Raw genomic sequence first — 23,879 nt, forward strand, 5'->3', positions numbered from 1 at the left:
TAGACGTGGACGGCTGGGGGGGGGGGAGGCGTGATGATGATGATGATGATGATGATGCTACCAATTCATATATATGCATATACATTAGTTCAGTAGGCTCCGTCATTGGCGCTGGGGAGGAGCATGACTCCACCATGCCCTTCCCCCGTATCTCCACCCATGAGTTTAGGCTGATTGCAACTGGTGTTGTTAATATTCGACAGCCTATACCAGGGTGCCATTTTGAATTCCGAATTCGAATATTCAAATATTGAGATTGCAATCTTGCCACAAATATAATCCCAAAAACATAAATTTTTGTGTTATCGATGGTGATCCTCATAAAATTGATTTGGGGTTTCTCTAATTGAAAATCTAAGGTAAGTCAATTATAATTTTCCTCGCTGTTGGTGTTTGAAACGTAGTTGAAAAGTTACTTTTCACTTCGCTCATGAAATCATAGCCCAGGCATCTTCAACCCGTTGCTCACGAGCAGCACGGTGCTCTCCGAAGCACCCAGAGTGCTCGATGCTTGTGACCGATTTCGTGCTCGCGATCACTTGATCAACGTTCAAATTAAATTTCCTTGCACAAATTGCGTTTTAGGATTGAAATCATCCTGATTTCATGCATTTGTATGTCAAACTTGCCGAAAAGGGTGCTCTTCTTTTGAGGATAGATACAGGCAGTGCTCGCGACCGGAAAAAGGTTGAAGACCTCTGTGATAGCCGATTTACGTTCTAACCCCAAGATCTAACGAATAATCATACCATGATTTGTATATATTACTGCCAAAACCCCAATTCGCGAATCGTCCGAAAGTTTTGGTCAAAATCCGATTTTTAAAAATGATTCGGGCTTTGGCCAGACAATTCGCGAAGTCACCAGAGATCCTTGGTCAGAGTTCGATGTGCTGATATAAGACGGTCCGGTAGGTGCCAACAAGGCCGTAGTGAGAGAGGGGACTTTGGGGTCTTTCTTTCTTTCTTTCTTTCAAACCGAGCACAACTCAGGTCTATCACCATCTATGGGCGATTCACTACCTAGTGAGTTGCGCCGGAAATGTAGCTGTGCGTGTACCTAACAGTCTGAGTGCGCATGTAGTGTTGTTTGATTTTTCAGTGCTGCCATCTATATTTCAGAAGGACTTGGGACTCGCCTCCCTGAAATGTGAGAAAATGACCGAAAAAAGGGAAAAAAAGTGGACAAATCTATTGTTCCATCACTTTGGTCCCCCCCCCCCCCGAACGAAATTTATGGTTACAGGCCTAAGTGCCAAATTGATTTTTTTCATCTCCAACGTGTGATACATGGCTATATATACGGCCTTTGATACTCGGACCCGTGGTACATTGGGCCGGTTCTGGACATTTTTCAAGTGTAAGCGAATAATATATTTTGGTGCCCCCACCAAAGGATTCATGATCCGGCCCTGGTGGCAGAAGCTTTTAACCTCCTCATCACTGATGAAAAGAACTACTTTTTTCATAGGGTTGCAACCAAAGCCTCCTAGAAGTACTAAGTAGTATCTATATATAGGAGGCTTTGGTTACAACAAAGTTTTGTGGTGGATGAGGCAAGAGGAAAGAAATAATTAAAACCGGTAAAATGACTCTGGACCAAAAAACAGTATGTACAATCTTTTTAAAAGCGGGAAATATGGTTACGCAAATTATATTTAATAAAGGTAAACCATTGTGTGGGTTTTTTTTCTCTCAGTGGCTTTATCAGAGTCCGTGCAAAGCACTGTCAGCCTCCCGCAAGAGTCCTCTTTAGGGGCGGCATATGAGGCTTTGTTACCGGGCGGCTAAGCTCGAGCCACCCCGATAATGCTGATTTTTATCTTTAATAATATTTTATTTATTTGATAGAATCATTTGTTTATATCATTATATTGTAATTAAGTGTAATAATTCCCATTTAGTTCTGATGATTCCATCACGGTATGGCAGTTTTGAATCACGTGAGCGTGATTAAATTATGGAGAAAAATTATTATTCGCAACAATTTAAAATTAGCAAGTGTCGCCACCTATCAGAGGAGAAAACTAATTCTAGCTGGTGTTAGATTAAAATGTTTTATAAGGTTGCATAACCTTCCCGGAAAAGAATTTTATACTCATTGTTTTAAAAATGGAATTTATATAATGTCAAATATTATTGTATATTGATGGACATCCGTGAAACATCCTGTGCAGAAATTAAGATGAGTACTCAGGGACGGGCTTTGTAAAGTTTTTTTTTCAGGCAAGTATTTTGCGGCCCCTCTGAACGGGTTTCCCAATACCCGAGGGTGTCTATGGGTACCTTGGTGCCCACCAGGTTCACATGGGCACCTGAGAACGACTGTTAAAACCACTACTACTTTATGGTGATAAAAAAAAGTCATCCGGTAATAAATATGGGCAAAGTGTCTGCTGTCCAGTGAAAAAACTGTGAGTGCGCACTCAGTTCAGATGCTTAAATTTTTAGTTCTGTCAGGGTTGGAAAACCGATTATCTACTCAGGCCCTCAACCTTAGAGGTTCTCTATCTTGGACTGCATTTTAAGCTATTGCTCTATTTCCATAAAGTACCGTAAGACCAGAGCTGTCTCAGCAGCATAATAGGCCTCCGGGTAAAACATATTTTTCTGAGGCCCCTCCCCATTTAGCTATAAATACCTGCCTACCAATTTGCATCCTTACTATCATTCCAAAATTTTAACCAGATCAAATTGTCATGAGGCCACCCGGCAATCGATGCTCCTGAGCCTTGGGACTCCATAGGCCTTGATTGAAATGATTTTCCTGAATTCCCCCCCCCCCCTAAAAAAATAAAAAAAATTGCTTACCACAATTTACACTTATTCTTGAAAATTGTAAACAGATCTAATTGTCATGAGGTGCCGGGTCATGCAAAGGTTAAAAGTAAACGGGGGGGAGGGGGGCACAGAAATCATCTGCGTGATTAGGGCCTTCATATGGGAGAATATGGCTATGCATCGGTCCACCCGGGTACGGCCCAGGGGCCTCAAGAGAAGAGGGAGAGCCTCACAAAAATGACAACTGGTTGAAATTTCCAAGATTTGCCAAGCTGGGCTTCAGGAAAATCAGTTGGTCTGCGGGGTCCCGTGTTGCTCTTGAGATGGCCCTGTCCAGGACCCCTCTCTACCCCCAGTAGCACAACGATATCGTTATATATCGTACCGATACCGGTCCGACGTCGGAAACAGGTCGGAAATTTTTACGTGTCCGATATAGTAAAAATGTATTCCTCAATATACGGGGTGATTATAAAAAAACTATCCCGACATATGGGCCCCTAACTATCATACCATTCACAGAAACTGAATGAAATTTTGGCATAAGGTATATTGAGGTATGCGCTCAAGAATGATATGGAAAACAACAGTGTCACTCTAACAGTTACGGTTACAGTGAGAAAATTTCGAAAATATCAAATGGCAACACCAAGTTTTTTGTATTGGAATGCGATCTCCATACTGAAAAACACTAAATAGCGTTGGAATGGCACCTGTAGCACGAAAATCCCCGGAGCTAGGCAAGGAAAAAGTAAAAAGGACTTTGCCGTGCACCAGAGCATTAATGTTCGTTTCATTCGTCACACCGTTTCTTCGATCCCAGCCTGATTAGTCCTCCACAAGGTCATGTGGAAAATTTGTGAAACACAATAAAATGCTTTATTTTATGCTGCTTCTCTGTCCTTATTGGTTGTCCTCACTTTTAGCCTATCTACCGCCGGTGATTTTCATGCTACAGTTGCCGTTCGAACGCTATTTAGGGTTTTTCACAATGGAGATCACATTCCAATACAAGAAACTTGGTGTTGCCATTTGATATTTTCGAAATTTTCTCACTGTAACCGTAACTGTTAGAGTGACACTGTTGTTTTCCATATCATTCTTGAGCGCATACATCAAAATACCTTATGCCAAAATTTCATTCAGTTTCTGTGAATGGTATGATAGTTAGGGGCCCATATGTCGGGATAGTTTTTTTATAATCACCCCGTATATATATATAAACACCAAAATATCTTTTTTCTCTCTGAAATAGTTTTACTCTCATTTTTACGTCGTTTCGTTTCGAAGTTGTACGATAACACTGATAAACAAAGTTTTTGTTTCTTGGACGCTGAGTATACTGTTTCTTACGTATTTTTCGATGCTGATTCTGAATGCGTATTCAGAAAACGTCCATCAGGCACCAGTTTCCTGCAATTGCATTTTCCATTCCTGCGGGTTAGCCTAACCAGCCTTAATACTCTATACTTGAAAGATCAACATTTTTAGCCCAATAATGGATATTATAACCATTAAAACTTGCCTTATCTGACTAATTATCATGGAATAGTACAGCGGTTCTCACAACCTTGTTTGACTCGCGGAGCCTCTTTCAGTACATAATTTCTATGGTGGAGCCCTGTTTGACTCGATGAGCCCTTTACTGTACATAATTTTTATGGGAGAACCTTGTAGGCCTCTTTTATTTATTTATCAAATTTACTGATTTATTTTCCTCGAGTTTCTGCGGAGCCCTTGGGGCTCCACAGAGCACTGGTTGAGAACCACTGGAATAGTACATCGATTCTTTTGAGGTACCTCTGATCATGGAAAAAATTAACACCATTGATTTGCAAAAGTTACGAACTATATTTTGGTTGCAAAATCGGAGACCTGGGCAAGTCCTGTGCTACTTCGCTTGCAAGTCGGTTAAGAAAGAAGCCTTGCTACATGGCCTACGTTCCCATGGTATGGAGAGCCAAAGATCATTTGTCCAACTGCTATTTCTGTATTATCAAAATCACTAGAATTTCAAGTAAGGTGAAGAATTCTGTACAGTATCCCAACATACCCGCAGTCATTAGGCCGGTCCCTCACAGTGAAGAACTACCCATTCCAGTACCCCTGGGAAACATGGAGTTTGCTGGATACGGTGGAGGAAAGCCATTTTCATGTTGAGGCAGAGAATATGTTCGATGATGAGAACAACCCAGCACTGCTGATAAGAAAGTTCCTCTGAAACACACATATCATAGGCAGAGATAGACTTGGAAGTCTGGGGGGGGGGGCACGATGATGATTATGCCAATTCATTATGCATATATACATTAGATCAGTCGACTTCACCTTTGACACTGGGGGAAATGCTCCCCCCCCCCTCTGTATCTCAACCCATGACACATATTGAGCCAGGCTGACCTTAACAATTTAATTTGTTACCTGAACCTATGAAAATCTCAATCAGAACTTCTAGTATCAAGGCTTAAAGGCTGGAACTTGTTGGGAGAAAAAACCAGAATCTGTTCATTCCAACGGTGACAACAAGAATTTGAACATGTCGACACTCGTTACGTTCCATTGGGACATCAGTATAATCCCCCTAGAGTGGAGTTATTCATTGAATCCTCTAAAACCAGCTTGAAAGCAGTCCTTTTGAACAATGGTATTGAAAACCCCCCATTCCTATCGCTTACAGGGCCCACGTCGAGACATATGAACATTTTATTATAGATGTGGTTCATAATAATTTTCAGAATGAGACATGCCTGACACCTTTGTGGAGATTTGAAAGTCATTGCCCTTGTACTCGGTTTTCAACTAGGATATACCAAATTTTGCTGTTTCTTGTGCTTGTGGGACAAGAGAGATAGACAAAATCATTATGTAAAAACACAATGGCCACCAAGAAGACAACTCGTTCCAGGAACTAAAAATGTTGTCAATCAGCCCCTGGTGGAACCCCAGAAGGTCTACCTACCACCTCTACACATTAAACTGGGATTGATAAAAAAATGTTAAAGGAATGGATAGAAACGGCGACGGTTTTAGCTTTTTAAAAAACATTTCCCATGGGTCAGTGGCTAAAATCAAGGAAGGCATATATTCGTTGGCCCTCGAATTCGAGAATTAATGAATTCTGAGTTCGATGCCACTCTAAATGAGCAAGAAACAGTTGGAGTCATTTAAGAAAGTAGTCCAGAACTTCCTTGGAAATAACAAGGCGGACAAATATAAAGACCTTGTGGAGGAATTACTTCAGAACTGTAAAGCTCTTGGTTGCAATATGTCACTGAGAGAAGATACATTTTCTTTTCTCTACAAAAACTTTTGTAGAAACTTTTGTAGAGAGGTTTTTTTTTTCGTGCTGATGCTTGTTAAAATGTTAATGTTATGACATTAAAATTTTAAATTTCAAGCAGTCAGGTCGAAAAATACTCTACAAAAAAATTTCTTTTCACTTTCTGTAAGAAAATCTGGTTGGCGCTTAACAAGTTTTGCAACTGAACGACTCATATATAAGTCAAAGTCTATCAATACGCACCCATGAGAAAAAGAACACACATCCACCAAAATACCAATTGTTTTTTCTTATTTGGAAAGTAGATAGCACAGACTGAACTCCCGCATGCAAGAGGTTAGGTTTCACCCACACACATCTGGTCTCTCCGGAGGTCGAACAGTACCAAATTGGCACAATGAGGGTTTTTGAATAACGTGATATTTTCCCCACTTCAGCAAAGGTTTCCGAGAGACATACAAACCATATTCCAGGTAACCAACATTGCAACTTCTGTGGACACAAACAAATTTTCAGATGTTAAGTAACTGCACATCATTTGAAAACTTTTTGTAATTGAAAGTATATTTCGAAAGTCAACGGTTACAGAGATATCTGCCGTGCAAACAATTTGAGATGGCCTGTATGGGCTACACCAGCGATTCTCAACCTTTTTTTGACTAGAGGAGCCCTTTCTGATATATAATTTCTGTGGCGGATCCCTGTAGACCCATTTTTTATTTATTCATCAATGTTATAGATTTATTTTTATTATTAAACAAAAATACTTATAATTATATTTTTTAAATTCACTGTTTTAGTGGGGCTTCGGTTGAGAACCGCTGGGATACACTAACAAGGAAAGGGTCCACAGCTGTCATCTTCAAAAAGTTTGAAAAAATTACCACTAATTATACTCATTAAAATATGCACAAAAATATAAAAATATTTGGCAGAATTATTGTCACTCAAAAAAAATGTTATTAATATTTAAATGCCAAAATAGAGGCCAAGAATGACAAAAAATCCCACAGCTCTAGTGTTAGTGACTTCATTCAAACAACACATGATCAGGTACAGTATACATAAAGAAAGAGGGAGAAAAAAAAGAGAAATAACTGGTTTCTAGAAGAGAGAAGCTGGAAAGGGAAAAAGGAAACGTGCACAAAACTGCTAAATTTTAAAAAAGATTATTTTTTGCTTATATGCATTGCTATTTTGTCTCCCATCGCTTTTTTTTATTATTTTCTCCCCCTCAGTTTATTTCCACCCCCTTTTTTTATAGATATCGCCAAGAAGCGATTTGTAGCCAACTATTGTAATTGTTAATAACTTTTGCGACTTTAATAATTGAACTCTGACTTTAATTTTTTTGTTTTTTTGTGTGTTTCTGGGTGAGATGAAAATGCACTTTAATTTTTTCATAATTTTTTGAGGATGACACCTTTGGACCCTTTCCTTGCAAGTCATTTTTAATCCTAGAATACTAACTAAGACGTAGACGCATAGGCAGTTAACATGCAGTTTTATCAGCTTTTTTTAGTTAATATTCTAGGATTAAGTATTCAATAACCAGTTTGTTCCCTCCCCTAAATCTTATAAACATGTTTTTAACAGAAGAATATTTCTGCAACTAAAATGCCAAGCTTTAATGATATTCAAGTCAAGCAATCATATGATTAATACATGACAGTGGGTTTGTAATACATTTTGAGAATCTGCGCTTGTGGGGCTCAAGTTGATGTAATGATTATTTAAGGTTTTATTTTCAATATTTTCAAAAAGGCAATTTAGAACTTTGACAAAAGAGAAATATAAAAACTGTTTTTCTTTTCTTATAACTTTCTCAGTTCAGTGAATTACATTTTAAGTATCCGGATCATAAGCAAGTATTTTTGAACATATTTGTTTTTGTGTGTGGAACAAAACAGACATTAAAATTCACTATTCATATAAATAATATGTGATGAAAAAAAGTTTTTCTGAGTACAGTAATTATTTCAGCAAATACTAAAGCAGTTAATTAAATGGCACATGCTGATTAGAGCAAATTGAAATCTATAACAATAAATCTTTTATGTCATAATAAATTTTAAACATGGAAACAAGAAAGAACAAAAAATGTATTGATAATGCAAAGGCAAACAATTTTTTTTATTTATTAGAAAATAGATTATAAAAAACACTTTTTAAAAAACTTTAAAAATATAATATGTAATTATGCTTTTATAGGATTTCTGTAAATTGATTGACTTTATGGCTTATGGTGGCCACTTGTTCTGAATACAGGCAGAAAATTTTAAAATCTAAAAAAAAATTTCAGCTTCTAGAGAGGAAGAATAAGCAAGGTAACTCTTATGGTGGGATGCTGTATTAGAAGCCATGTATAGGCTTACATAATTTATTGTGAATCATGTTCATTTTCTCATTTTCAAGGTAAAATCATACAAATTTAACATGGGGAAAAATATAAATATATAATAAAAGCACTAATACTAATATATTCAATCTTTCAATTTTTTTTTAATGTTAAAATTACGTATTTATCTGTCTTTTTCATTTCGTACATTTAAGGAAGGAGGAAAACTTCCATATTTGATTTTTTTAAATGAGTTCACTGCTTTAGACTTAGTGGTAGGTCACAACTTTAAATTTTTCAGATACACACTGTGTGTTATGAATGACTTATGAGTGCTCATTCTTACTCCCTGAAATTTTGAAAACATTAATTTTAAAAATGTGAAACACTATCACAATAATGTACCAGTAAAATGCATATACAAAACATGACGAAATAAAAATTAATATTTCAATCTAGATTGCATATTCTGAAGAAATTCTTGGCATTTTTGCTTCACATCTGCTTTTGAAGGAAGAAAATGACCACCACCATGATAGATGCATAATGGATCTTCGAAATTCTTCAATAGCTCCTGACTTCTATCTGGAAAATAAATGTGTGAGTGAATAACCATAGAAACTCGAAGAATAACCTAAGTAAACCATAGAAAATAAAGAAATCTTTTAGTAGGCATGTCAAATGCCTACTAAACTACTATTGTTTCACTCTGTGCTATGCATGATAAAATAAGTTTTAAGATTTCACCTTTAGAAATAACTTTATCTTCTTCACCTATAATATGTAAAGAAGGCAATTTTGAACATACAGAATAGATTTTTTGATGGCTGATTGATGGGCTCCTAAATCCTGCTATGAGGATTACAAATTTGAAGTATTCTTGAAAATCTAATTGAAGGAGAGAAAAATGTAACATAGTAAAATTGTCGTTTTTCAAACAGGAAATGCATGTCTATAAAAGAAAAAATGTAAAAATAGTTACAGTAAGTGTGTTAAGGAAATTTTTAATTTAGCCTAAATACCAGAACAGTATACTAATAGCACAGCATTAGAATAATAAGTAAATGATTACTGCAAAACCCTCATTACCCAAAAAACTGAAGAATTTTTTTTAATTATTGTCTTTTTGAGTGGATATGTGATCATTTGACCAGAATATATATGTGAACTAGTTTATCAACCATAATTAAAATAACTGAAAAATTTGGTTGTGTTTATTTTAATGTTATATTATTATTTTTTCCAATTTTTTGCATTGTGCATTAGCGATATAACAAAAATTAAAATTTATGGAATCAAATTGTGTCACACTCAGATTTTCTTGAAATCAAAATGATAGATTGCATACTGATGAATAATTTAAACAATAATTTTGGTTTCATAAATATTTCCAAACTGATCTCTTGTTCCACTTTTAAAAAATTTGATCCATGCAAAATAAAGTACCAGGTTTTACGTAATCCAAGTTTTTTTTGTTTTTTTTTAGATTATTATGTTTGTGCATCTCCATTGCATTATATTTTGAATAAGTGAAGAAGTGGGATTTTAAAAAAGAACCATAGTGTCTTAGAAATGTATTTTGTGGATCTCTATTCAAACCATGGTCTCCACTGCTTTATTTGCGCTGCTACAAATGTAATTTTTTATGGTCTTCCAAGAGATCTGTGGGACATGCCCAAAGAAAATGTTAGAATCAGTTATAAGCACATTCATGCCCAAACTAGAATTCAAACCCAGACCTGCACAGCCAAAGACTAGCACGCAAACCATACAACTAACACACAGCAAATATATGACCTCAGTTTCTGTATTAGACAGTGTTCATCTTAAAGAGGTTTCCCCATAGTTTAAAGTTAAAAAGCACTTATCATTGACATGACTATTTTTAATCTTATTTGATAGCTTTTCCTCTTTCACAATGTGTCTGTCTTGAGTAGGTTTTACTGTATTTATTAAGTGGACAAACAGAAAATTCTTGTATCAGTTATATTAGTTATTATTTCATGGGAGCAAGACTCTATTATGAAAATTATTTGACATTATCCTACCTTCTTGTTCTTTGAGACAGCAGAGAAGGGCAACAAATGCAGCTCCTTGACTGAAACCCAGCAGTCCATCAAAAGGACCCTTTCATTAGAAAGAAACAGATTACATTAAAAAAAAAATCTGATCATTTAGTCACGCAATTATAAAGAACGCTATCCATATGTGCACTGATTATGACAATATAAGGATAAAAGTGAAATTTTGGCCCTATCTCTGAAAACACGCATCATTTCTTCCCCCAAATATTCTGAGGAATATACAGATAGGGGATACACACTCCTTCCACATCATATTATTTGTATTGTATTGTATTGTATATGCATTTCTTCTCGCGATGGTGTCAGTTTAGTAAAAAATTTATTTTTTTGACTTGAAAATTTTTTACGGTGATTTATGTAGTATTTTTCCTTCAAAAAGGGAATTTTTTCGCACAACCTTTTAAGATTGATTCAACTCAATTCAAAATTGACTCATTTTTAAGTACGCAGTACATTAATAGTATTACTCAATGGTATAAAGTTGAATCCCGCTTTAACAAATAACGTTATAGCAAAAATCTCGTTTTAACGAAAACTTTTCTAATCCCCCAGATAAATTTACACTGGAACAATACAAAAACTGGAATTCCTTTACAACAAAATTGCGTTATAATGAAGCGATTTCTCCGGTCTCTTGGAGTTTGTTATAATCAGATTCGACTGTAATTATATTATCAATCAATATCTCTCTCAAAAGATTTTTTGATTGTTTTTTGACGTTTAATTAGCATGGTTTCATCTGAATTTTTTCTTTTAATGTTTGAGCTGAAAGTTTAAATTTGTTGCAATTTAATGAGACTTCTGATATGTTAATAAAACAATGGTAAATATTCAATGAGATTCATTCAGAATTATATGTAAAAGAAAATAATCAATTGCTATGATCCCCCCCATTGATGCTTGCCAGTTTTAATCAAGAAATAAGTGAGAGTCCTGTGTTTGAAATTATGCAAAATTACATTTTCTTAAAATATGGACCTAAATAATATCGAAGTAACACTGGTGATTTGAAAGATAAATGACAGATAGCCAGAGCCCGACCTAGATACGAGGAGGTCCTGGGCAAGACAGGAATTAGAACCTCTGTGACTTGAGTCCAAATGTTTTGGCTATCCAGCGCGAAATACTTGGATAATGTTTTGGACAGGAAATTAAGAAAATAAAATATCAGATGTTTTCTTTTTTTTATTTGTTCATTATCTTGTTATATATCTTGGCAAAACTCCATTTTCTTCTGTGGAACCGTTCACATCCGAAATAACAACAGAAAATACGATAATATAATAAGAAAATACTTACATTCAAATTTTTTTCAGAATTTACTCAAAAGAACAATGAATGTCTTACAAGCAGCTTGTTTGATAATTTCAAATAATAATTTTATTTTAATGATTAAATCTTGATTTTTTTCACAAACTTTATTGTTGAACATTTCAAGTTCAAATCATTTATTAGTGTTATTTCTTATTACTAATCAAAATGAATTATTATGTACCTAATGACCAATTTTGCTTATATGAGAAAAGTAGGCCATGGTCAGAGTGACTACATGAAAGACTTTATTCTGACCACGGCGTCTTACTTGAAGTGATGTATTTTTTCCAATATGCTTAAATTTGGTAATCAAGCCAAGTGGGGTCCCCAGTCAGCATTGAGAGTGGTTATATTCATCCTTTGAAGATGACATCCATAGCGTGTAGGAATACTTTACAAAGGCATGACTTTCCTCCTTATTTGCCTTTATTGTTGGTTCCTTCTTTAACAGGGTAGGGATTGTAAATTGTGAACGTACAGTATTGGTAAAAATCCAATTGACAATCCAGACAAAACTAAAATAATTTTTGGCAGTATTCTAGTGATTAAAAAAAACAAAAAGCCACAAAAAAGCTGGGATTCATGTCCGATCGGAGTTGATCTCTGATCAGGGGAAAAAGTCATAAAGCAGCAGATTCGGTTGATGATCCATGCATCAGAGAGTATATCTATACATGATTGCATATCTAGTACATTACAACAACACTAATTATAGTTGTATAGTATATTGTGAATTGGATAGTGCATATTTCTAGGTGGGCTATTATCAAATCAAAATCACTGAGTAGTTTGCATCACAGAATTCCATTTAAAAAATATTTCAAACTGAACCAGGTGCAAGTGGCTTTGCTTGAACTTGAGTAATGAGGATTAGCCGAATTTTATCATCAATGAAGGTATCCATTAACTCAACTCATCAACACCTTACTCTATGCTTCATGTCAAAAAAGAACAGTTAAATCGACCATGCGTTGGGATCCACCATGTGTGTAAAATAAAATTTTACTATCCATTAATAGACACTCATTGTTAGCGGAGAAAATTATATTGCCATGAGGGTCTGTTATTGAGAGGTTTTAATGCAGAACAAAATTTTTCAGGTGAGAGATGTTTCAATGTAGTCACAAATCTTTTGACAAAAATTAAAATCAACTATAAATATTAGATAGTGGAAATTCGAGAATGCGGCTTAGTAAAATATAGTCCAGCATTAATAAATAATGATGGCAGATCACATGCACCTTTCCCATTAGGATTGCTATTTGTAGTGTGCTACTTGTGTGTGCTTTTTTAAAAATAATTTTATTATTAATAGATATTTTTTAAGTCTGATGCGAATATTACTTTGACTGCAATCAATGTGAATATGTGCACGTGTGAATTATGATTTTATAATTCAAATTTAATTTTTTAAATTTTTAATGAAGTTTACTGTAACCTTTATGCAAAAAAATTGAAATTCATCACTGCAACTTTTAATTTTTTATGTGGAATGGATTTTTAAAGTCACTTCCAGGGAGGGGAGGCGTGATGAGAATTTTTTTAAAAAAGAAAGGTGCAATCATAGGCGGAGATAGACTTGAAAGTCTGGGGGCATGATGATGATGTCAATTCATATATAGCAAATACTTTAGATCAGAAGGTTTTACCAGACGGAATAAGTTTGAGAAACACTGATCATCACACTGATCTTCCCTAAAACTCTTTATCTTTATTCAATCACATTCCTTTCATCTTAACAATTATCATTCTGTACCTGATTTTTAAGAATCTGTATATCATGTAACACTTATATTCATGCATGATATTTTTATTGATAACCACACAACATGCAAGAATAAGGAAATACATAAATAAAGATTACAAATACAAATACTTGTTGTATTTGTAAACGATAAATTTACTGCCTTCTTTTCTTTTCATATTTTCTCTGTAAAATTTATATTTTGATTCGAAATAACAAATACAATTTACTGCATCTTTTAAACAGAAAAATATAAAAAAAAATTACCTGACCCTAGAGGGTCAAGTAGAATTTTCACCAACTAAAGTATCAATTAAAGATTTATCATACAACTTTTAATGTTTGATTCAGTAACTTTAACACAATTGCTGGAAATATTTTGAGATTAATTCTGATGTAATAAACCTGAGTTAATAATGAAACAGAGCCAGCAGTTTTTAAAAATAGTTACTGTATTATATCAAAAAATTGCAAATATTAATATTTTCACTTTCTATGTTCAAGATCTATGTCTGTGGTATAAGTCTTTATTAGCATTTTCTAAAATAATTATACGTCATGCAAATTGCTATTGTCACAATGGCAATGTTTACTTACACATCATTAATGTTATTTACTCATCAAATCTGATTTTATAGTTTATACTTTTTTTCTCTCTAATTTTACAATTTGTAATGTTAATATACCTCTAATGAATTTGAGAGTTTATCCAGTTAATACATCATTTTGATCGTTTTTTTGTGTCAAACTAAATCACTTTTTAATTGAAAATCTAAAGAGAAAAATGAAAATTTTAGAATATATTAAAAAAAAGGAAAATAATAAAACAATAAAATCAAATGTACCTCAGATTTAAGAAAACTCCTGACTTTCTCTATTGATTCATTAATACCATTTGCAATTGCTGAGGGCTTGGAAGAATCAAATTGTCCATTCATCGTTGTGAACCACCAACTACGACCTTAAAATAGATTTTTCATTACAATTGTTTTAATGTATTCACTTTTATTAATCATTTGGCTTTTTTAGATTCACTGACAATACATATTTTTTGCCATCACAGATGAATAACATACATTTAAGTACATTTGTAACATGTTTATTGATATTAATACTGAATTCTACAGTTTTGGTGATAACTATAAACCAGTGTTGTAAAAATAATGAAGAATTCTTGATAATCTAGGGCAGTGGTTCTCAACATTTTCTGACTTGCGGAGCCCTTTTCAGTGTATAATTTCTATGGTGGAGCCCTTTTTAGTATACTATTTATATGGCAGTACCCTTTAGGCCTTTTTTTGTTTGTTTATCAAATTTATTGATTTATTTTATTATCCTCAAGTGGCCGCAGAGCCCCTGGGAAGTGCACATGGAGCACCGGTTGAGAACCGCTGATCTAGGATGTGTAAGCTTATGTATTGTGCATGTAGACTTATATACATGCTCAAATATGAGTGAGCCAAGACATAAATCATGGTAACTAATTTTATTCTTAAGAATCTATATTTTGAAGTTCCATGCTGGTTTTACAAACGAAAGTGTACAGTGTATAATATTTTTTTTCAAACATGTGTTTAATGTTTGTCATGCATTTGGTAAGGAAAGTACAAAAGGCCATAAGAAAAGTATCCTTTCACTTGCACAAATCAGCCACAAAGAAACATTGGCAACAAAAAACAAACATATATCACCTATAATCTTCATGAATGTTAACAACAGGGTGTCAAGAACAGTAATAATCTAAATTATTAAACAACTTATATATAATATAGGGAATAAGTACATGTTTTAATAAACTATCATACCATTTGTAAATCTACTCAATGGCACATGCCATTGCTTTCCCCTCAATAGCTGATCAACGCCCCATAGGGTGAATTGGCTTACTGTTTCAGAGCCTTTGCATTAACCCAAGACACCAACATTGGTTTTTAGGTTCTTGTCAATCACTTGATAAATGGCTTTTTGTTTTTTCTTCATATTTTTCCTTCAAAAATAAGTAAGGAAACATAGCCATACCATACATTGTTATTCAATGAAGAATAATTTCCCCACAAAAAATGAAATGAAGAAAAATTTACCAGATTTTGATTCCATAGGTCCGGGTTCTTCATCAATAATAACATGAGGAGCATCAACAAAAACTAGAATGAAAACTTTCGGTCAAAAATATCAGAAATTTTTTTTTAAACAGAAAACATTACACATTTAACACTATAAACTCCCTAATTCTTCATTTTCTTGGATTAACCAGTCATCTAGACATGACATGCGTGCATATCATGGTGGTTCACTCTGATGGTGGGTAAAATTTGCATGGTGACTTATAATAAAGCCATCATGCAAATTTTGTCTTTGGATATTCTACACTCTGGTATGCCTGAACATATTGGAACTTTGTTGAATCAAGATGCAAGTAGCCTGTAGACCTAAATGTTTTATAGGTGATTAATATAGAGCAGTGGGCCATATGGGAATGCAATGTTGTATTAATTAAAAAAAGTGATTCAAAAACAAATTTCAAAAGCTCACTTTTTAAAGAAAAAAGGAAAAAACCATGATTCTTACCACTTTAAATACCTAGTGACACTGAGAATCTAAATAATCAGATGACTGGTTAATCTGAAGAACTGCATAAATGTGAAAACTTAGAGGGAAAAAAAGAAAATGATTATTTAGAGAAATTTACATTAAAGTAACTATATGAAAGATATGCATAATATTAAAGATGAAAAAGACATGAAACAGAGAAATAGAAGATTCAGCTTTGACTGTTATGTAAAACTAAAAAATACTTAGTATATTTATAACTGACGAAAAATAAAATTTATAAACTAACGATAGTTGGACAGCATAATGTTTCTGTATTTTCAGGAAAAGTAGTGAAATTTCAACATTATAAACAATCTAGCTCCATTATCGAAATGGAGCTAGAGGATTAAAAACAGTGAAAATAATAGGTTTTGTCCTTCTAGTGTTAACACGTCTCTTCATTTAGAGAAACAATCTAGTTGCATTTCAAAAATATTCAAAAAATATATATATCTTACCAAGATCTGCAATTTTTTTCATGCCTTTTTGGAAAGCTCCAAGCTTACTTCGAAACATTTCACTGTCCTGCCTGTATTGAGAATATTATTTTGAATTTAAACTGAATGGGAAATGATTATACATTGCTTAAAAAAATTCAGTCAAAATCTGTCATGTTCACGTTTGCAATTTTTTTATCATTGATCCTTTTTGTCACATCACTGTCATTTTCTGCACACGAGGGCTAATTAGATTAGGACCTACAACTTATTGATGATTCTGAACGGGTTTTTTTATACTCACTGAGAGGTTGGTATGCTAACCCCAACCTCTAACCCAACCCCCATGGTGTGGGACTCCCTGCAGTAGCAATCTTTTTCTGTGGTCATGTCGCCGTTTCTGTTGTACCAATGTGTCAGGAAAGTTTCTGACAAGGATGATCTAGATATCGAACTTGTGACACCCCTAAACATCCTTTGGTAATTTAGGCAAGTATCTTATCGACCTGGCCTACCACGCAATTAAATTTTTTATTTTTTTAGTACACACTGAATTTCAGAGCAGTCACGTATAATTATAAAGTAAAATATTATTCAACCTATAGCATTGTCATCTTTGTAAAAATGTTTAAATTGTAAATTATTAAAAAAAATAATTTTGAATTATTTGCTATGACACATTTAGAAGCCACAGCAATGAAAAATGATTTTACAACAGTATATAATGGGCGATCGAAAAGTAAAAACATTTTTAAATTTCATTATCCATCAAATAATGATGTTAGAAAGAAACAGTTTTCCCAAAAATAACTGGGATGAAAAGTGATTTAGAAAATTTTATTGTCAAAATACTTGCATTTCCGGCCAACAGATAGCATCAAATTTGGTTGCATTATGTTGTGTAGAGTAGGCAGTTCACATAAGGCACAAGCTAAAAATTTATACCGATGCCATCTGGTGGATGCGAATACAAAAAATGTGCGGATTGACACTGTAGGAATAACTTCATTCCTGGACTGGATGCTGTTTTCCTACACATATTTATTTAAAAAATTCAGCAAACATTAAATGATTAAATGAAATGTAAATATAAAGACACATGAAAGGAAAATATAGAGAGTAAACAAGCAAAACATGTCTATACGTGTAGGGGTTAGCGAGTCTAACAGAAGAAGGGATGCTTCTTCTGTTAGATAGGAAAGATCTGAAGATTGAAAAAAGTTTGGTTTAAGTTGAACCAAAACTAAAAATACTATAGTTGTGGTTTTCAGTATCCACCTTACAATGCTATTGCTGTTAGTCAAGCAATAAAATTTAATTTCATTCACACAAAATCCAGCTTCATTCCAATCATTTTTGTGTGAAACTAGATTTTTCTAACACCATTATTTAATGAATTATTAGATTTAAAAAATTTTCAATCGCTTTATATGTCATTGGGTGAATACAACAAAGTATAACTAAATTCAGATGTTTTGCGAAAAATGCATTGGAACACAGAAAGAAGTGATTTTTAACATTACCTACAATTGGAAGAAACAAAAAATATACATCTACTTGGACTTGCATTATGGATTTCCTGATTGTAGCTCATCAAAAAGACTGCGTCAAGGTGCTTTATTTTTTTTTGTACTCATAGGCATACATAGGATTTTCCCAAGGTGGGGGATTCTTTTTTTCTTCTGGTGGGGTTGGCATTTGTTTTTTACTGCAAAATAACACTACTATAATCTTGGCTGGGGTAAGGGAGGTAAAACCCCAACTCTTCCCTTGTGCATGCCCATGTTTATGCTTAAAAAGAAATCATGAATTTTCAAGTTATCTAGTTGTAGTATTGACCTGTACTTTAAGTAGGGTTACCAAATGTCCTCTTGTAGGAGGATATGTCCTCCATTTTGATGTCATTTTAAGTATCTTCCTACATTTTAGAAAATTTGCCCTCCTTTTTCGGATTCTGGAATTTTCTTTTCTTTTTGAGTTGGGGGAATTTTTTTTTTTACTCTGAAACATTTATCTCTTCCTTGACACGGGTGTTTGTATGTTTTTTTCCAAATGTTCACACACTTTTACAACTCACCCATAGAAATATCTGGAATACAAGTATGCCAGTTGCATTTAAGCAGGGTAGATGCTACTCTAACCACAACCCAGCTTGTTCCAGGACAATATGAAAAAGACTGTCCGAAAAACAGCTCTGAAAGAAGAAATCTGCAACATTCATTTTGAGAATACCAATTTGCTCACCAACAGCTAAAGCGAGAAACAAAAGTGGGGAGGGAGGTCAGTGCCATCTTAAATGCATGCTCTCCTCCCCAGGCTGTGCCAGGGTGCCTCATGGGCAGAAAGGGACTCATGAAAATTAGATCTGGTCAAATTTTTGACGGTGGGTACGTAAATTGGGTAGCACATATTTCTGGCCAGGTAGGCCCCCCCCCCCCAGAAAAAATCACTTTGCCCAGTGGTCCTCTGATGCCATTAAGATGCCCTTGAGAGAGGGGTGTTATAGTCTGACCGCGGAAAGATGGCCTCTGACATTGAATGGCCTTCATCTCCGAGAAGAAAAGGTTCATTCTTCAATATAGGGAGAAATAGGGGGAAAGAAACTCCAGCAGAAACCCTGGTGGATGTTTATTTTCGCCCCCCCCCCCACATTTCTCTCAGCTGAAGAATGAACTCTCTCTTTTCATGATGAAGGTCCCATAAGGCCAGAGAGCATCTTTTGGTGGCCACCTTATACCTCTTGCATTCAGAAACATAGGAAATAGTGGTCTCAAGTTCTCAAGGATTTTCTTTTTATTGCCACTATAGTGGTGTGCCATCTATTATAAAATTAGGAAAAGTGATGTCACCAAGAGTGCATGTGTCCTCCTTTCTCAGTTTCTGAATCTGGTACCCTTAACTAAGAAAATTTGCTTCACAAAATAAATCACAATAATGAAATCCTACCTGTATCCATGCAGACAGAGAATCTGAGAAATGAAATAAAAATTCAATTTATTTTTATATCATGTGATTTAAAAAATAATTAAAAACATTCAGTGCAATACACATATATGAATCTCTGGAAAAAAATTTCTATTTGATAATCAACAAATTAATGCAGCTGCAGCTCACTTTTCATAAGTATATGGGACTAGACTACACAGATCCTAAGAAAGGGGTGAAAAATTGGGCTAGAGGATATTTAACAGCCCAATTATCTGTTTTTAATCTTTTATGTACCATGTATTTCTACCTCAATTATGTTTTTTTTGTTTCATTTGTTTTATGTTTTTTTTGTTTCACTTGTTTTATGTTTTTTTTGTTTCATTTATTTTATGTTTTTTTATGTTTCATTTGTTTACCTCAATTATTTATTCATCAAAAAAATTTTTACTAAGCACTTTAAGAAATCAGGAGTCAAGAAAAAGTAGAGATTAGACAGACTTAGGTAAAGGGTGACCAAATTCATATAGCCCACAGGCAGCAAAACCATAAATTTGTCTCTGTACATAGGCACAGGAACCTGGGGATTCGGGTCACAATGAGGCATCCCAATAATTCATGAATATGCACAGAGGATTTAAAACCATTGTGTAATACTTTCATTCTTAAAAAGTCTCTTCACATTCTCCTAAAGTGATCCTTCCAGTGATACCGGGGGGGGGGGGAGGGGGGGAAGCAGCCCCCAACCCAGGGTACAAGACAGAGTGGCCTGATCTAATATATATATATAAACTGACATCATTATTTATGTAAGGAAATGTGCTATTTAGATGTATTTGTGTTAAGGTGTGGGTGGCTGCAGACACTCCTGCTTTTGTTTTTCATTCCTGTTTCCAGTAATCCTAACAACCAGAATTATCCAAATTTCAAGGATCGTTGCTATTCCTACATGACTTCATGAGTTGGTCCCAACAGCCTTGACCTTTCCTGTTTCGGCGCTAGAGGTCGTTTCTTCCATTTCCATACAATGTCACCTAAAACCAAAGCCTACTTTATTGTACACCAACTCCGGTCATATATCGCCACAAACCAAAGCCTTGACTCTTTCAACTGTCAGACCAGTCAGACCAGTTTTGCAGTGACTGCTATGGTTTTCCCTCTATATAAAGGTGGTGTGCCATTGCATCAACACTTATTTTTCTGTTTACACTCAGTTACCAGTTATCACATTACGAACTCATCCATTTCTAAGGTGAGTGCATATTATCATTAGGCCTATTTCGAATTTTAAAGCATTTAACCCTAGAATACTAACTCTACATCTCTGAGATGTCGGGGATGCAGAGAAGAGAGCTACATGTGCTCTTGTTGGCACACTGGGCTTGAGCTATGATGAGACTTGATTTTTTAAATATGTTTACATTGGAAGAACGCAGGTGTTGGGAGGATATGATCGAAGTGTTTAAAATTTTCAACAGGGTATAGAATGAACCACAAGTTAGTAATATATGTCATTTGAGTGCTGCAACAAGGGGACACAAGCATTAATTAGTAAAGGACAACTCCAGCTTGTGGTGTCACAAGAACAAATGTCAAGAGAAATATGATGCTTGTAAAGGGATGAGTCAACTGTTCATACTTAAGACAAATACAATAAAACCTTGATAAGTCATCACTCATGCTATTGAAAAATTATGACGACTTAAGTGAAATTACAACTTAAGCAAAGTGCCACCAGTTTCAATGTGCAATACAGTAGAATCTCATTAATCCAAACATCAATTTTTTTCTGAACAACTCGGTCAACCTAACACCTTTTCAACCTAACTCATTTTTAGTTTTCTACAGTTAATAATGCTCAACAGTTGGTATTTTCTTGGAACTTGAATCTCTTATCTCCCAACTCGATAGCTTCCTTCTATTGTACAATAATCCATTTCCAAACTATTGTACATATTGTACCTGTGTGAGCTATAGATGTAAGTATGGGCAGATTTGTGGGTATAGTTTATGTAGTTATAATTGATTGACAAGCAAACAAACGCGTGAATAGAAGCAGATTCATCTGCTATCTTTTGAATTCATCTTAATCCTATGGATGTGCCTTAAATGAGAGGGAGGTGTGCGTCTTCTTGACAACAAAACAGTTGTTATGGGGGGTGGGTTATAATTTGTTGATGAATTTCAACTTTTTCCTTTGCGTTATCAAATTAGTTTTGAAATCGATTTTCCGAACATCCTTTGGTCCCAATGTGTTCGGATAATGGAGGTTCTACTGTATTGTGAAAATTGTATAAATTTAAAGCATTATAACATTTATTAAAATATGAATTAAAATTACAAGATCAACAAAATTTATTGATTACAAAAGAAAAAACAAACAAAATTCTAACTTTTTTTCAAGCTTTTAGTATTTAACTTATTATGGTAAAATACACTGGTATATTGCCCTCCTACGCCTTAGTGACACCCTCCTTAAGTTAGCGACAAGTAAATGAGGGTTTAATAACATTGTTACCTACGAAAGCTGAACAGGAGAAAAACGACCGAAGAAAAATGATGACTTAACCGGAATGACAACTTATTAAGGGTGACAACTTAACAAGGCTTTACTGTAGGCTCCTACACAACTTTTTTTATGGGTGATGCATTATTATATCATATAATTATTTGTTTCTTTCGCAATAATTGCTTTTATTTGGGGTTGCTGTATTTTTTATGTATTTGACATCCATATTTTTTATGGGCATCTTTTTTTCAGCTACCTCCTAGGGCATTTTGGCTGCTGTGGCAGAGGTGCAATATGAAGAAAACATTGAGAGGGTTGAAAGTTGCTAATCGTCCTGTATACAGGCCGTACGGGACTTAAACGAATATACAGAAGAGGGGAGGGTACATTGCATAGTTTTTCCTAAATTATTGGGATGGGCTCAAATGGCCCCAGCGTCAGGCCTCTCTTAAGAGTATCATGGGCCCCCAGACCAAGTGATTTTTCTGAGGCCCTACTAGGCAAATTCTCGAAAATTTCAATCAGATCTCATTTTGTGGTGCCCCCCCCCCCTCTTCAGATGCCCAGGTGGGCCATTAAGACGGCACTGCTCAGCGCTTACATGTTGTGGCATTTGTATTTAACTATTGAGTATTGACTAACTTGAAAGAGCCAATTCAACAAACTGACACAATTTCGATCTTCTATTACCGGCATGCTTGAAATGCCGGTATATGCATGCTTTCGGCATGAAATTAAAATTAGTACAACTGTTCATTGAATAAAAAATCTATACAAAAATTTAAACTGCATACTTTTAGTTTTCTATCTTCCATGTCCAATGGTTAATTTCATTTCTCCAAATAAAAGATGGAGTTCTAGTTTCCTTCAAAAACTTCAATACAAAACAAAATCACGTTTCGCTTCTTTCCTATGACACTCATATTTTGTTAATTATTCCGTGGACAATTTAAATCACGGTTTAACCCCATAAGAGCCATCCATATATCAGCTGATCGGTTCGACGGCAATCAACAACGAGCGAGTCGTAAACACAGAGTTGGGACAGCGTGGACCATAGCACGTGCAGATAGGTACAACTTGGCGCCATCTATCATGGAAGAAAGAAATCTATATACAGGGTGTTTCAAAAAGAATCAAACGCAGTCGGAAGCCTTTAAGTCGGATGCGATGGGGCGGGTGGATAGCATAAGGAGCAAATTGAAATAAAACAATTTTATATATGCTGTTTTAATTAACTCATAAAAATTTTTTAATGAGTTTTGAAAAAAAAGAAATGTATATATATTTTTTTTCTCTATGATCTGTAGCAATCGATTTCAAAAGGTGGTCCGTGGATCCAGGGCCGAAACTAGGGGAAAGCAGGTGGGTCTGGTGTCCCGGGAGCCGAGTTCACCTTTCAATTGCTCCTTCTACATTATTCGGGGGCACCAAAATGCATGCTTGCCCTAGCTCACAAAGTGTGCGACCCTGCGCGGACCACTGGAGGTCAGTGAGGGGATCGGCGGGATGTATTCCAAAACAAAGTCGTAGCAAGAAGGGGCGACCAGCAGTGCCGTCTTAACGCATGGGCCCACCCGGGCACGGCCCGGGAGCCTCAAGAGAAGAGGGGCCTCACAAAAGTGAGATCTGTTTGAAATTTTCAAGAATTTGCCAGGTAGGGACTCAGAAAAACCACTTGGCCCGGGGCCCATAATACTCTTAAGACGGTCCTGGCAACCAGACTTTATTTAACCAACCGTACACAGCCCCGGTCTTATCACCACAGAGGCAATCTAGTACCATTTAACTTCCGAAGAGAGAGGTGGCTATGTCGGAATTATACTTACTGTTTTGTGGAACCTTATGGATATATGTAAATTTCATGCATGTCTGT

The 23,879-nt window shown here is 35.1% G+C and overlaps 1 protein-coding gene across 4 annotated transcripts; it reads right to left on the reverse strand.

The window, feature by feature from the left end:
* Window positions 1-7,663: 7,663 nt before the first annotated feature.
* Window positions 7,664-23,091, reverse strand: LOC149065823 (esterase OVCA2). Of its 4 annotated transcripts, XM_089253883.1 has the most exons (9): window positions 22,798-23,025; window positions 19,516-19,538; window positions 17,422-17,600; window positions 16,591-16,657; window positions 15,622-15,684; window positions 14,386-14,501; window positions 10,447-10,525; window positions 9,146-9,286; window positions 7,664-8,983 (listed from the first exon to the last, which is right to left on the reverse strand). In XM_089253883.1, exons 3-9 carry the CDS (start codon window positions 17,425-17,427, stop codon window positions 8,841-8,843), a joined length of 615 nt encoding a protein of 204 aa, XP_089110009.1. In that variant the 5' UTR covers window positions 17,428-17,600; window positions 19,516-19,538; window positions 22,798-23,025; the 3' UTR covers window positions 7,664-8,840. The 4 variants fall into 4 exon arrangements, with proteins under 4 accessions (XP_089110009.1, XP_089110008.1, XP_089110010.1 ...); XM_089253882.1 differs by lacking the exon at window positions 17,422-17,600 and having other exon boundaries at window positions 16,591-16,661; window positions 22,798-23,063; XM_089253885.1 differs by lacking the exon at window positions 17,422-17,600 and having other exon boundaries at window positions 8,143-8,979; window positions 16,591-16,661; window positions 22,798-23,091.
* Between the last annotated feature and the right edge of the window lie 788 nt (window positions 23,092-23,879).

The sequence above is a fragment of the Pholcus phalangioides genome, unplaced genomic scaffold (genome assembly GCF_987345545.1).
Source record: "Pholcus phalangioides strain wild (caught in Gottingen) unplaced genomic scaffold, Ppha-v1.0 ptg000039l_1, whole genome shotgun sequence".
Classification (NCBI taxonomy): domain Eukaryota; kingdom Metazoa; phylum Arthropoda; class Arachnida; order Araneae; family Pholcidae; genus Pholcus; species Pholcus phalangioides.

Bases quoted from the DNA above. Each gene is read 5' to 3' on its own strand.
- LOC149065823 (XM_089253882.1), bottom strand. From the start codon at position 22,818: ATGGAAGATAGAAAACTAAAA. The intron at 15,685-16,590 runs GTAAGATATATA...TTTTCATTCTAG, and splicing joins GAAAAAAATTGCAGATCTTG to TTTTTGTTGATGCTCCTCAT. The intron at 14,502-15,621 runs GTAAATTTTTCT...ATCTATTTTAAG, and splicing joins ACCTATGGAATCAAAATCTG to GTCGTAGTTGGTGGTTCACA.